The sequence below is a fragment of the Phalacrocorax carbo genome, chromosome 3, assembly GCF_963921805.1.
Source record: "Phalacrocorax carbo chromosome 3, bPhaCar2.1, whole genome shotgun sequence".
Classification (NCBI taxonomy): domain Eukaryota; kingdom Metazoa; phylum Chordata; class Aves; order Suliformes; family Phalacrocoracidae; genus Phalacrocorax; species Phalacrocorax carbo.
Window position 1 is genome coordinate 106,147,849 of NC_087515.1, and position 15,635 is coordinate 106,163,483.

Genomic DNA, 15,635 nt, shown 5'->3' on the forward strand with positions numbered 1-15,635 from the left:
CCTTATTAATCTTACTGTCATTTCTTAGTTTATGCACCATATTTTGTCAGTTACGAAAATTTATGCCAGCTTGCCTGGAAGTCACCATTCTCAAAAGCGTTCCCTTTGGGGAAAGGTCTCACCATTCACAAATAAAGCTTTCCTAAATCCTCAGGCAGAATAATTAATTTAGAATCCTACACAGAGTTTGTGGTTGGTGAAAAGTGGTGATCTAAATATCTACAATAGCCTGCTATCTGTTAAACTTTAAGTAGTTGGTTTTACATTTCAAGACCTTTTTTGATGCGGTGAACAAACACTACTCATGCAGGGTTTGTGTACCATCCACCAGAGTATTTAGTGGTGTTATTTTCAGTACTAAGATCACTTCGCTTGGCATAGCATAGCATAGATTTTCAATGACAAAAGAGGCACGGAAATCAACCTACCAACACGGCACTTAAACAGCAGAGCAAAGGCATGTGTTTCAGACACAGCTTCTAGAAGTATTTCTGAACTACACATTAAATTGATTATAATAAAAGATTAGCAATAAATACTGGAGCAGGAAGGAAGTGGAGGCCCACGTCTACACCTCAGTGCTTCAAAGTTTAATTTACTGCTCTGTGAGTGCCCTTCAGCTCAGCAGTCACAGCATTCAATTACAAATCGTGGCCAAATCTAGGAATTGAGTTTGGATCTCCACCTAGTCAGTAAATGTTCTAACTATTGTGTTATTAGATAAAATGAGATTACCACCTGTTGCTGTAAATGAATGCTCAAGAAAAGGTTGACCAAGTCACTTAATTGAAACAGGGTACAGGTCTACAGATTTGAACTAGAGAGATTTGTTTGCTCTATTCCAAATTTAATTCTGAGAATCTCATGTTCTAAGCTGATCTGTGTCCTCAGTCTTTCCTCCAGCATTTTCCAGGTAGCTTCTATCCAATGTACTAACTTACCATCTCTGTACCACTCAGCACGAGGTCGTAGTCTTTTCAGGTCTGGCGTGATCAACATAGAACACTTCAGGGTCAATGTTTCACCTTCAGTTGCAAAGGTGACTCCAAACTTCTCCAGAAACTGGACATCAATGTGGGTGAAGCAAACATCATATGACAGGGGCACTATGCATAAGAAAATTAAAACATTCTTGAGCGTAAGTAAATTGTATTTTGCACAAACAGATTACCGTCCGATCTTAAAAGGAGATGGAGCTCTCTTTTATACTGTCTGCTGATCTAGAAATGCAATGGGGAAAGCAAAAGCATCTGCACAGCTCCTATTGCAACCGAATGCTTAGAAAGCGATGCCAGAAGCAAGTTGTATCCAATTTTCCCATCTGTAAACATTAAGCTGATAAGAGTACATAAACTATCTAAGCAAAGAGAAAAAATACTTACAGTGGAAGGGCATTATCCCAGCCGGGTGAGGCTCTTCACTCTCTCTGAACCCTATAAACAAGCATAAAATAAACTTTTAATGACATGAGCATTATATTTATTTCTTGTTTTAATCATGAAGTAGGACTTACTTCGCACAATCACAGCACAATTAGTTGATGCTTGCCCATGGACATTTGTTGCAACTGCTGAATAGGTAGCAGAATCATCAAAATCAGCTCTGAAAAAGGGAAGGAGGAAAACAGATGACTTCATGCAAACACAAATTCTCTTAATGGCTGATATTGCAAAACAAGTTACATCAACCCTGAGGAAAGTGTATAAAGCCCTTTGCTGGTGTCACACAGTGCAAGACATTGATGAAAGACAATCAGAAAGCGGGTATTGTTTTTTACTGCAGTTTTATCACAGCTTAGTGTGCAGGCTGCATTGACTTGAGCAAACTGGAAATGACCTTTAGAGAATGATCAAAAGGAGATAGCTGGAGGACGCCAGTCTGGCTATTCCCTTTCTGTATGTAACCTTCTTCCTTAATCCGTCTTGCCCTTCTGCCACATAATTTAAGAGACACGGAAGAAAAGTACATGTGATACTTGCAGAAATTCCTCCTTCTGTGGCTATTCCCAGCAGGAAGATATTGGCATTTTTGCTTCTCTCGTATCTCTTGGGCATTCCAGAGGAGATGATACAAAACCAGGGAAACTGACCAAAATTGTTTATGGGCATAAATGTTTGGCTTGATATATTTTTTAGTGAGAAAAAAAAAAATTATTATGCAAGGACAAAATAATGAAAAATAAAGAAAAAAAGTTACTTCAAGTAAAATAGGACCCAGTAATGGATTGCCTCTCCCACTACATCCTTCCCTGAAGAGGAAGTTACATTAGCATGTATGTGGCCAGATGTTAAGTTATAGATACAAATTAGATGTCCCAGTTCCTTTCTTATTTAAAATGGGGTCAGTCAGGAGAAGAACTATTGACATAAAACAAGTAAAGGAAAGGAAACTAAACTATGTGAAAAATATACTTTTGGTGCAATTACTCAAATTCACAATTGAAATAAACTTATTTGCTATGTTTCTAATAAATATAAATATAAGCGACTACTGAGTAGAAAAAGTTAAAAATATTCTGGACTAGATTTTGGTAAAATGCAGATTTAGGGAGAATGAGATTTCCTCAATTTTGCTGAAAGAACTTACTCCAGATGAAGAAATAATTTTGACAAAAGCAGAATATTTCATTTTTACATTTCAGAATGAATATTTTAATTTAAAAAATTATTTCAGAATTTACTTCTGCTTTGTTTTCAGAAACATACTAAATAGTCTAATATGAAATAACACATTTTAGTTTTGAATGAACAAAACTTTTTTTTGGTACAATTCAATACTTTTTCTTGAACTTTCCCATTAGCCAAGTATTCTATAATATGTTGGTCAATCAAAATTGTTGGGGTTTTTTTTGTTATTTCTTGGAATTTCTACTAGGTTGAGCCATCAGCTATTCAGAGTGCTGTCTGAAAAACACACATACTGCTTCTGTATAGTTCATTTAGTAGTGCATTTAATAGAGGCCACTGAAATTTCCAGTGATGAGAAAATATGTTATGCATGCATGCACTTAGTTTCCCCTCAGAAGAACAAATTTGTATCTTCTTGGCAACTGCCAGATGAAAGGGATGAAATTCTGATTGCACTTGTCTTCTAAGAGGTCATATATCTCAGGTGGGAGAGAAGAAAGAATATGTAAAACTGTTTGATGTAAATTGGATAACAGGATGCCAATTCTGGGATATGTAGCACCTGTGACAGGCACATCAGACACCTATTTTTCAGTTCTGGCATATATTCTGGACAGTGTCATATCACAAAAATGATACTATCTGCACTGTGATGTTTAAAACACAACTTGATGAAAGCTCTATTACATTGAGATTTCTCTCTCTAAATGTACAGGACTAACAGCTCCTCCTGGAGGCTAATCTTCAGCCAGACTTTTCACAAAATAAAGAGGTAAAATACAAAGTTTATCGTACAATTAAATATCAAAGCCAGAGGAACAAGTCCTAAGATTAGGCCACTTAACCAAAAAGCCTGCAGTTGCCTATGAAGCCCTTGAGCACCCTATTACAGTCTGGACAGGCAAAGTAAGTCTGAAAAGCAATTAAAAAAATTGAAATACTAGGCTTGATATTATTCAATTTTTTGTTTGTTTCTTCTCAGGAAGGATTTAAAAATGCCAATACCTGTTCACAGATCTATATAAAGCTTAACTGATTCTGGACTTGCTCAAAAGCTGTCAGACTTGGTGACATTTTTGCACTAACTTCTTAAAAACAAGAATGATTTTTTTACTATCCCAGTTTCACGCTATTTAACATTTGAGTGATAAATGCCAAAAGCAAGGCAAAACTGCAATAAAGCTGCAGGCTTCTTTCCTAAGACATAATGTCTCTATACTGAAATATACGTAATTCACACACTTCTCACAGACCACTACAGTGTCTTGCTATTATGAAACAAGCTAACAACACATAAGGCATTTCAAAAATTTCTTACAAGAAGGGGCATTGCAGAACTGACTGTACTGGAACGATAAGGTGTTCCCGTCACTCTGCATATACAGTAAATAGTACATAGTACACATTATGTTTAATAACTTACATGAAGTACTAGTAAATTAAACCGTGTTAGGTAATGTGCCTAGAAACTGGATCTTGATCACCCTAGTGCTGATGTGTTAGAACAGCCTTTGGTGTGCCTTGGCATGTGCCAGCTCTCCAAAAGTATTCCCGGACACAGGTCAGGAGTTAGCAAGGGTCCATTCCCAGGAAACAGTCTGGATGTAGCTGCCCTGTCCTGAAGGACAAGAGAATTACCCCATCCCATGCCAAGAGGCCACTATGGCAGAGGATATGTTTAATTTACTATGGCAAGCAGCTTTCAGAAGTGCAATTCCTAGGCCCTAGTGGCAGGTATATCCTAGACACTCCAGGAGGATGGTGCACACGTCTGAAAGGGCATGTGCTGGGGGAGCCATGCTGTGATTGCTGATGAGGTGCTGATCCATCCCTGGGCTGGACATGATTTAGGCAGCTTACAGCACCCATATTATAACTGGGTGATGAATGCTACCCCACCTTTGCTGTATTAGGCCATTCCCTCCCATAAGCAAATCATTGCTTCAGGTTGCTTTGCTTCTGTCAAATCCAACTTAACTGCTCTTTAACATTTTGTTGTTGTTACAGAGTGTTGTCAACAAGGATAAAATAACAGTATATCTTAACTGAGGTTACCTCTGATTAACTATCATTCTAAAACAGTCATCATCTGCTCTCAGGGTTGGTTTCATTTTCCATCAAAACAACAGATAAAACAGTCAATAGGAATTATTTTTTTAAGAATTACACAGGATTCAGGATCTAGAGTGATTTATCGTTAACCACAAGGTAGTGTGAAAATAATCCAGAAATTATAGAAACATGTATTCTGAACAAATCGAGGCCCCAGTCTGTGCTTGACCACTCAACGCACCAGAAATTTAGGGGTGTAAGAGCTGCAAAAATGTCTCCCTAAAATGAAGAAGCAGAATGGCAGATACCCTATTAACTTTCCAAATGGATATATATCTGTGCTCATCTCAATCCCCTCCCCATAGTCTTGCTCTCCCATAAGGAACAGCAAAATACATCTCTTTACAAGATTTTCCAGTTTGTGAGGGTCTCCAAGCTAGACAAAAGATGGTCCTAAAAGTCTCCAGAACAGACAGGAGATTTGCAAAAGAGTTGTTTCTTTAGCCCAAAAAGTTCAATGTCTGAAAGCAACTGTTCAACAGAAGTTACTGATGGAATGAGAATTCACTTTCTCAAGAAGAACAAAAGAAAGAAGTTACTGACCACACTGTTACAACATCCTTTGGTTTTATGAAAAGAAACAAGTTACTTACAGTTATTATGAACATACAGGTAACAATTCCCCGGTCCAGGCACTTTCTGCTATTTAAGAGGTCCTAACAACTCTCCCCATTTTCTGGAAGCCACTGCTTTGAAAGCATATTACAATTCTTTGCTATGAACTCTAACCTGACTCTCCAGGAGATCAATCAAACCACTTTAGATAGCGTAGTAGTCAGTGGACTGCCTTCAGGTATTGGGAGTGTACAGGGTTAGTGGGAAAGAGGTACACAGCACATTTGTTTAATACACACCTTGAAAAAAGTTGGAGAGGATGGGAAGACACATAAGGTCCTGACTTTCCTTTTGTGCCACATAATACTCAGACTGAGGATCATCCTGGAAACTATCTACTTCCCTGTATGCTAAAACCCCCAGATTTCCTAAATTGCACTGTAAAGTGCATTGAGTCAAGACCAGTTAGAAATGACATTTGAAGTACCCAGGAGGCAAGGTGTGGTCTCGCCAATGGTTATTTCTGCATCATGATGGAGAAAGTGTTTTCCAACCTTTACAAAGGTCAGATAAAATATGCATAGAGTACATTTAGATAGAATGAAGTGTGAGTGCAGTGCTGTATCTGTCCCAAGGTATTAATACTTTTTGTGAAAATTAAATTGCCCTGAATCCACATGAGGTTCTGAAGTGCTAATGTTTGTGCGGGGAGTATTCCCCAGGCAGATACATCTATTTAAAATGCATATATTCATCCATCTGCCTAGTGTAGATTTAAACACAGGAGTTAAGAGTGAAATAACATTTTTGCCTGAATTGGAACACAATTCAGTGCATGTCAAGAACAGGAAGCAGAACGTAGTAAATTACACAGAGTTAAAATTGCCTCCTTTGAATTCAAATGACAAAATTTTCAGTGTTATGGCTATATGACATCAAAACGTGGAAATACTCTACAGGATTACCTTCTCATGCACTGAACTTCCAGTCAGACTGAATCTGAGTGATTCTTTCTGTTTGGTTCATTTTTGTTTTTACTGAAGAGGGGACCTCTGTTACAAGGTGGCCGCTTCCTCAACCTCCTAAATAATGCAGCTTATAGGGGACAGTGACTGACGCGTCAGAAGATTACACACCATTTCATTTGGGGGGCTGTTGTTTACATTTCAGCAAGGAAAGAAGAGCAGAAGTAGCCATGGCTGCTGCCTGTACGCTCACTGGTACTGCGTACCTGCAAAACCCTGGGAGCTGCAGTTTATCACCTGATCAACTCTATACAGCTCAAAGGCTCTGCCAGAGGACTGCCTTTGCTGCAGTGCCTCCACTCTGCCCTGCTTCCACCTACAGCAAGAGAAAGAGCAGGCCTCACTCTCTATCTCTCCAGATTAAATCATCTCAAGCCTTTTGTGCCTAATCAAAATAAATAGCGCTGTACTGACTGCACAGTGTCATTTGTTAAATGAGTATAGTTAGAAGAGAAGGCTCATTCAATTTTTAAGCTTCTTTTTTTAAAGCAATGCTGGTGGTGTGCTGAGGAGCTGAGGGCCTGATCAGAGGGCGAGTTCTGCCTACTGACAGCAGGTATTACACTGCACTCTGCTGGCTCTGCCACACATTTTTGCTGATGCGACCACAAACCTTTTCTGCTGCAATTACAAGCACTTCTTAAGCGATGACTTAATGAAACAGGAGAGGGATCTAGTAAAAGACAAATTACTGCCAAACTTTGAGCCTTGTATAGGTGAGACTCTGCAGCCACATCATGCTGACAGAGCTCTGGAAAATCAAACTTCCTTCCCTGCTCCTTCTACGGTCCAGCTCCCATCAGCTCATCTGCCTGCTCACTGAGGGGTGGGGGTCAGGAATGCCCCCGGTCAGGAGCATACTGCTGTCCCCTCTATGCCCCAGCCAACACATCAGGAAATGTAATATAGCCATTCACAGTTGCATAAAGCTAAGTGATTCATTTAAGGAGGCATCATAGTAAACAAACAAAAACCCAAAACCTGTTGCTGAACGAGTAGCAGCAACTAAGAAATTCAAAATTAAACAGTTTTTCCTTATTAAGATATACACCAAGGCAAAAAATATTTTGCAGCTACGCTGTAAAGCAATGGGGCATCCTCATCTGATACAGAAATCTTTTCTTGTATTATGTGCCTATCCATAGTTAAACTAGGTGGGACACAGAAATACATTTTAAACAAACCCTCACATTCTGAGGCACGTATCAATCACTTCAACTACCAGTAGCTTTCCCTCAGAAGATTCCTCACAGTCTCCTCTGAGTCACCTATCAGAAGTGAGATGAAAGATGAGATGAACCACTACCCCAGTGCAGGCTGGCAATATCTCTTCTCCTGTAATTATGAGATGTGCAAAAAAGATAATGACACTCCAAATGCCTTTATTTTACTGCTCAAGGGAGACCTTGAGCTCAAGCTCCCAAATGAAGAAGCCTAAAAGGAGCAAGAAAGCGGCACTATATGATAATGATAGCATTGAATGCATGCAGAAAATGTGGTAAATTGAGCACAGAGCATCATAAAAATATGAGACAGAGAAATGAAAATGATCTGGTTACTGTATAGGCTTATAGGCCCTGGAAGACAGCAAAGAGGGGGGATGAAATTGTGTCCAGTTACCACTTTAAGATGACAAAGTGACGTTCTGGTTTTGGTGCCTCAAGAATTTTTTCCACTGGGATCAAGGAATACTCATAGGAATAAATATCACACTTGCATCAGAAGGAAAAATTCACTCCCTGAGCTTCACTGAAGTACTAGAATGAAGCCAAGAAATTCCAAGGCCGTTCTGAGCGGCTGCAGATCAGATGACATGCAGCTCAGCACTTTGGTATGAACAGCTGAGAAGAGCACAGAAGTGGATAGGTAGAAAATCCCAACAGTTCTACTTCCTGGGAAAAAAATAATACTCCAAATATATGTGCACATATAGATAAGTATGGAAGATCCAGAGTTAACTGATATATGCTTGTATAAAAACATTAATAATATCTATTTTTAACCACTACCTGTACATCCATTGTTTTCAAGACAAGAAAAACCTAATATTAGTAATGCACTGCCAAAACATTCTTCCATTTCCTGCATACTGATTTCCTGTCTTTTAGGATAGAAAATATAGCTGATGGTCAAGTTTTGAAATAAAATAGATTAGTAACAAAGAAATAAATTTAGGTTTAGAAATTTTAATTTAATAAACTGTATAAATCTATGGTAAATAAATCATAACTCTTGGTCTACAATCCCCCAGTTTCCTTTTAAGTGGAGAAGGGAAACCTGTGGGAGAGCAGCCAGACATCTTTAGGTGGCAAAAAGATCATCCTGCCAGAGAGAATGAAAGAGAAACAGAGCAACAGTCTCTGAGGCAGCTTGGTTGAACGTAAGGGAGTCTGCATGAATACCTACAGGTCTGGGACTAGTAAACAGTGTGTGATGATGGTTGGGTGGGGGAACCTGAGTTGGGTGCCATTAAATGACTCTGTGCTATGTCTGAACAAATAGGGCTGGGTCTGAATGCTCCCAAAGCTGATTGTGGATGGTGTCTAGATAAGAGAGAACCGGCACAGGGAAGAAAAATAAAAGCACCAAAGTAATGTAACCCATTAGTACCCTTCAGCCCGATGGTTACGGATGCTCAGAAATGAGTATCAACACTGATTCTCATTTCTTCAAAAAGCCATTTACTCCAAAAGTGTCACAAAAGGAACCTATGTACTGCATATCCAGCATCAGGACTCACCAAGCGGCTGCTCACAGGCACTAATCAAAGGAAATAAACACAGTCACAGTCACTAACCGGCAAGAAGTCACCAGGTTCATCTCTTGTCTGTCACTCACACACATCCAGACAAAGAAGAGCATTTTCCATTTTCTGTGTTGCAAGGGAGAGGATTGCAGAAGGACAACCCATTTTTATCTTTTACCCTCCTGCTCTCATTGCCAAAATTAATGTTGATGGGAAGAATCAGCTGTGTTGAGACATCTCATGGATAGACATGTGTAGAAGATGGGCCTGGGGGTAGAAGACCATGAGCATCTTAGAGGTACTCATAAGTACCCCTACTCCTTGAGAAGCAACCCTTGCATGGTTCTTGCTGACAGCTTCTGTACAGGCATACGCTTCTCCCTTCCTGAGCTATAGAAAGGTGGAGAGTTGGGCTGGACTTTGTTGCAGGATGACAAAGGCAAGCAGTCCTTCCCAAAAGCAGAAGGAATTATGCACTTATTTTCTGTACTAATGCCACAAGGCTGTGCTCAGGGCTGCTTCCACTGCTGACAGATGGAGACAGGGCAGAAGATGAAATGTTTGGCTAGCCAAGCGGTAGCCACAAATATTCCAGTTGTTTCAGCACAGCTGATGCACATGTTCCAGAGAAATTGAAAGAGTGGGTTGTGTCTCTGGTCTAGATATTGTCCTTTTAAATACCTTAGTCATGTCCTCATTTTTCTTTGGGTTTTTATATTTTTAAAAAAGCTTGTACCAAGTCACATGTAAGATGCAATATTTCAATTGTTTAGGACAGCATGGGATTAGTTTTGGGAAGCTGTTCTACCCAGGCATTTTCTATACCACAAGGTTAACATAATTTTAAAAATTAAAATTTATTAAATTAGAACCTTAAAAAAAAAATAAATTACACTATCTTACTTTTTGGAGAACAATCAAGATCCAGAAGTAAACAGAACCTAACATATAATAAAACAAACACTGACTACTGGGTATCCTTGCCCTGACCAGCTAAATTTTTGCTTACCTTATAGAGTTTCATCATGGCAAGAACATAAAATACATGGACAACTTTCCACTTCAAATACTGAGAAGATATAATTTAATAAAAAAGGAACTACTGTTCTTTCAGCTACTTACCCCTTCTATCTTCTTCTAGATTGCTGGAGTTCAATAATAGAAATATCTAATTTTTCATTTTATTTTCATGATCTAATATTTAGCTACTTAATGAACCTTCTCTAGCCTAAATGTGATTACCAACAGAGAAGTGTGCTGACTTTAACGACTCTCTTGCAGCCTTTGTGCAAATTTGTAATTGTATTTGATATAAAATACTTTCTGTATAGTATAAAAAAATGTTGTATTCCCCACAATAATCTACCTGTTTATATGCAACACATGTACTCCATATTTGCTTTCAATTCTGTACTTCACTGGATCACTTGCAGGGGTAATCAATTCCTCATTTTTGTACCTGAAAATCAAGAAAAAATGAACTCATTAATATTGGCTGCATTAACTGCATTAATTTAGTAGATTTTTACATCTTTATATCATTTACTATCATCTGAGCTCTCTCTATAAATCTTCTCTTCCTGTATAGAATATTTTCCAGTATGTATGGCTAGATACACATTGGGCATGAGGGCAACGAGGGACCATCACTGCAGTAAGAAAGTGGAAAGAGATAATGTGCACCCAGACCAGAAGAGCAGGCAGTAGATAGATGTCCACTAGCCCCAACACAAGATGGGAAGCAAACATTGTCTTGCATCACAGTAAAGCATTTCGGCACAAACAAGGGAAGTAGTAACAGGATTGTGCCTCAGGTTAGATCTTCACAAACCAGCCTGGGGTTCTCACATATACAGGACAGCACTTGTCTGGAAAGGAGGGCAGCTTCAGGGATGTTACACCAATGTCCACCTCAACAGATGCTGACACAAAGTGAACACGGATACAGCCCATGACAACAACGTGCAAGATTACCCAGACTTAGCAAGTAGCCTGTGAGCTCTGGGAATTTTGCCATTTGCTACTTCATCATGATGGAACTCAGTGGCCAGAAAGACTGGAATGCTTTCCACAGTCTGCCTTCTGAAACACTCGAGTTTGCCTCTCACACTGCACAGGGCTGTTCAACAAGCTGTCCTCCCACTCCCTCCACTGCAGTATCAACTGCTACAATCCAACACATCTATGAGGATTATAAAGGGGGTTTAACTTAGCCATTATGTATGTGACACTTATCTGTTATGCCATAACTTCCAAATGAAAAAAGCTTAACAACATTTTTAGAGTGCTAGGAAAGGCCAGTCTCTTACCATTGTACAACAGGGGTGGGAAATCCTTGTACAGTGAAGCAAAGGCTCACAGACATCTTTTCCCAGACAGTGTGAGACCTCAGGCGCACTAGAATTTCAGGAGCTCGACTTATACTTTCCTCAAGAGCGTGTCTTTCCAGAGCCATATTTTCTTCTACCTATTAAACACGGGAAAAGAAAAGCATCTAGCACCAGACTCAAATGGGGTAGACCTAATCTTAAATCCACAAAATTAAAAGATGCTAAATTACTATTGGTATTTGAAACACAGGCCTAAATTTCAGTATAACTTATAATTCCGCTTGGATAGGAGCAAAAAGGTTCAGCACTGTACCATCCTTTGAATAGCAAGTTTATCCAGATGTTCTCTAGCACGGTGCCTGGCTGTGTGAATCTCTTTTTCCAAAGCAGACAACTCACTGGCAAAACGGATCCTTTTCTCTTCACTTGCGTGAGACTTTTGTTCATGAGTCCTGTAGGACAAGAAAAAACATCAGGTAAGAGTAACCAGTATGAAGTTTTGAGATCGTCACTCATACATATTAGGCAACTGAGGGCTCTGAAACCATACCAGCAAGATGTAAAATCTAGTTTAGGAATTTTTCTTAGAGTTTATCTGCCTATCCTAATGAGCATGTGAAATGAATATGAATTTTCCTTCATTTCCTTTCCCCTGTATATGTGGTGTCATAGCTTCAGCTCCTGAAAGCTGGCATGGTCACATTGATGTGGTACCCCACAGTCTTAGTCCTCTGGTAATCAAGATTAAAGACCTTCCTGGCTTCCCTTTGGCCCCCAATTTTTCTTCCCATAGACACAAGAAAGCAGAGGAGTGAAGGCACGTTCTGTGGCTGTTTGCACCCTGATAAGAGCTGGGCTTTGTTTATGGTGTGCCCTTGGCTCTAGCACCTGGGAAGTGCTGCTAGCTCCATGGACTGTATCTGCTGACCTCACCTGGAAGATACAGACCAAGGAGTTCACAAGGATTTGATGAACCGCTGCATGCCAAAAAGCTGTCCTTGGACAAGGGTGAGCAGGAAGTATTATAGAAACTGCCAGGAAAAGACAACATTTTGAGAAATTTGTGGGTTGTTCCCTGAAAATCTAACTCCATAGATTTTTCAGAATTCCTAAAAAATATCAGTGCATAAATGTTTTTAGGAGGAGCTAGCTCAAGCTCTTGCATTCATGCTGATTCAGTAAGTAGCCTATGTTACTCTTTGATTTGCCAACAGGACAAAAGAAGGGAGCTGAATATCAGAAATTTCTGACATGGCTGTCATTATAGAATATGGCAAGACTTTTAAAGCATCATCAAACATGCCATGAAGCAAATGAGAAGACTTGCATGAAATTCAGTGAACAGTAGATCAAGGCATTTTTTGTCTGGTATTTTAAAAATATTCCTTTGTACCATTTCAAAGCACTTTAGACACCAACCTTGTTCTGCCATATATTTTTATATTTATAAAATTTAAGACAGTTTGAAAAAAAATGAAAGTATACAAATTAGTTTGGTTTTCCTAGAACATTCTGTTTCTGGAATATATATTTCAAAACCAAGTACAGACCCAAGAGGATGCATATGATTTTTGCAACACTTTTTCTGCAAACAGGGCAGAATTAATTCTTGTAGTGTAATTGTCTATGTCTTTGGTGCAGTCACCGTAGAGCATGGCAGAGAAGTAACAGTCAAATTCACTAACAGGAATATTGCTGTCAGCACATTTACTATAAGACTTTGTGTCAAGGCTGTAACTGAGATGTGACAGTAAGCCCTCTTGGTATTAAGGAAAGAACTCAAAATGTTTAAATTGATCCAAACCAGAAATTCAGGAATAGTGAAGTAGATCTGTTCAAAAATGAGGTTTGGGTCCCAAGCAGACTCTAAGTTATTTTGGTTTTAAAGCTGTTTTCAAGGGTCAGAGTGGGGATTAGGGGAACAACTCTGGTTTGAAATATGAGATTGAAAGTGACACTCAGTCATTTAATATTCCAGCCAAAATAGATTAGTAAAGAACAGAGACAGAGAAGCCTCCAGCCTTGTCAACTCTGAAAAGAGCTCTGGCAAAAGAGTGATACTAAATGGGAACAGAGCCACTACACAGGTCAGATGGGACCAACAGAACTTTACCTTTTCCTGGATTCTTGTATTGCTTCATGAGCCAAGGTGCGTGCCCTCCTGGCACAGAGCCTACATGTCGTTTTTCCCAAACCAGGTGATTCATAATAAGCAGCCTGTCTGGAAGCAGCCCTTCAAATATAAAAGACATTGTTGTAACCCAGAAATTCTGGTAAAACATGAACTCAGAAAAGTCAAAGAAATTACTTTAAATGAGCTGAATACCATGACTGAGCACTGTTCAGTGAGAAACCTACTTTGCATTCCTCACTAACTGCACTAGGGTGCTGATTCTCACTTGTCCTTCAAGGGCTTAATGCCCATCATCTGTCATTGGGGATCATTAGGCATTTTATTTCATTCAGTTCTATTAAATTTATACTTATCTCAGTCTCCAATCATCCAAGTGCTATGACAGCACTCCAGTGAACCACGAGGGTACCAGCCTGCCAAATACACAAATCACACAGAACCCTTACAACATTGTCTATTTCTAAATATTCCTGCCTTTCTATATTTCACATAACCTTCTGCATAAACTCTCCTCTTTCACAAGGGAAGCTGGACAACCTAGACAGCTAGCTAGGCTAGCCAAGCATCTTAATTACTGAGCGGGGAGGACAGTGATTTTTTTAGCAACCAAGATTCAAAGCTCCAGACTTTGAGATACAAAGAACGTGTATCTTGTGGCTAAAACTCAGAGATTTCACATAAGAGGAGTTAAACTTTTATTTAGTTTTAAAAGAGGAAATGGAATCATAAAAACTGTAATTATAATATTATAGCCAGCTTCAGGAGAAGGAACATCCTCATGTCATATGGAAGAATGAGTAAAAAACTGTTTCTATGATTTACAATAAATTTCATGGCAATTTGTCTTAAGCAGATTTCAGTTGGAGCCTAAAAGGAAGAATTTCCAACTTGGAGGTAGTAAATAGGACAGATCCTGAGCTAAAAGGTCTGTGTAGGTGAGTTGCAACATATCTAGAAAGTCTATCTATGGTGATGGAAGTCTATAGACAAGGAGCATTCCAATGGAAGGAAGTAGAAAACTACCATTCTGAATAAATCACTATTGGAGGGGGGAAGATAAATATCTCAGTTCTAAGACCTGATTACCCAAAACAGAAACATCTCTATGCTCCATATATGAAACACATGGCACTTACTTTCTTGCTGCATATTCCTCAAGTACATATCGTGTCTGAATGTTGCGATAGGACTGGTCAAAGTGCTTATGCCTCCTCTGGTAAAATGGCACCACTACTGACGACATACTTCAGTTTGTTACAATCAGGAATTCCTGCAATGAGTCAAATCACATTTATCTATATATTTCAGACTCTTCGGTTTGACATTTTTACATACATACACATATGTCTGTACATGTACAGATGTATAAAATTCCATCAATTTATGACAAACAGAGCCATCAGTTATATACATGGGCACCTCAGGATGTACTTTATCAGCCACGCAGTGATCCATGGAATCATACATGATAGAGCTAGAAGAGACTTGTCAGATCATTTCCCCCTTTTTTGTAGATGTCATTCAACACCTCCATAGAAATTTCCAGGGATAGAAATTTGATAGCTTTGGGGGCATTTTTAAGTGTTGCAGCTCTCCACTCTTCAAACTTTTTACTTTGTCCTTTGTTGCAATTTATGCTCACTGTTTCTACACCATCACAACAAAAAACAGACCGTATTCACCCACTTTCACAGCACACTGTTGAAGATTTTGTTTGCATCTCCTTTCAGCTCTCTTATTTAAACTAAATAAAGCTGGCTCATCCAATCTTTTCTCATGGGTTATTTTTTCTAGACCTCCAGTCATTCTGGTTGTCATCCTGTGGACTTTCTCCAAAGTATGGATAGATTGATCAGTATTTGGACAGAAGGTTCTCAGGAACATTCAGGGAGCTCCCAGAAGCAGTATGGGTGGGAAGAGCACGTTTACCACTGAGTTGGAGTTAAGCAAATTCCCAGCCATGGCGATAAGCCAGAGACACCCACATCCCTCTAGGTTCATGAGAAATATGATGATAACTTCTTGCAAAAGTGAGGAATGTCACCAGCTGTGTCCTGAGTAAGTACCAGCTTGTGTAATTACCATCTGCTGAATAAGTCCCATCTA

At 39.2% G+C, this 15,635-nt stretch overlaps 1 protein-coding gene across 1 annotated transcript in view; it reads right to left on the reverse strand.

Moving 5' to 3' along the window:
* MYOM2 (myomesin 2) overlaps positions 1-14,799 on the reverse strand; it is a 74,054-nt gene extending 59,255 nt beyond the window's left edge. Inside the window, exons 1-8 of the mRNA XM_009501098.2 lie at positions 14,666-14,799; positions 13,509-13,628; positions 11,709-11,847; positions 11,375-11,532; positions 10,432-10,524; positions 1,514-1,602; positions 1,383-1,433; positions 942-1,106 (exon numbers count right to left, since the gene is read on the reverse strand). Of these exons, the coding sequence (XP_009499393.1) occupies positions 942-1,106; positions 1,383-1,433; positions 1,514-1,602; positions 10,432-10,524; positions 11,375-11,532; positions 11,709-11,847; positions 13,509-13,628; positions 14,666-14,772 (922 nt within the window). The 5' untranslated portion in view covers positions 14,773-14,799. The remainder of the gene's footprint in view (positions 1-941; positions 1,107-1,382; positions 1,434-1,513; positions 1,603-10,431; positions 10,525-11,374; positions 11,533-11,708; positions 11,848-13,508; positions 13,629-14,665) is intronic.
* Between the last annotated feature and the right edge of the window lie 836 nt (positions 14,800-15,635).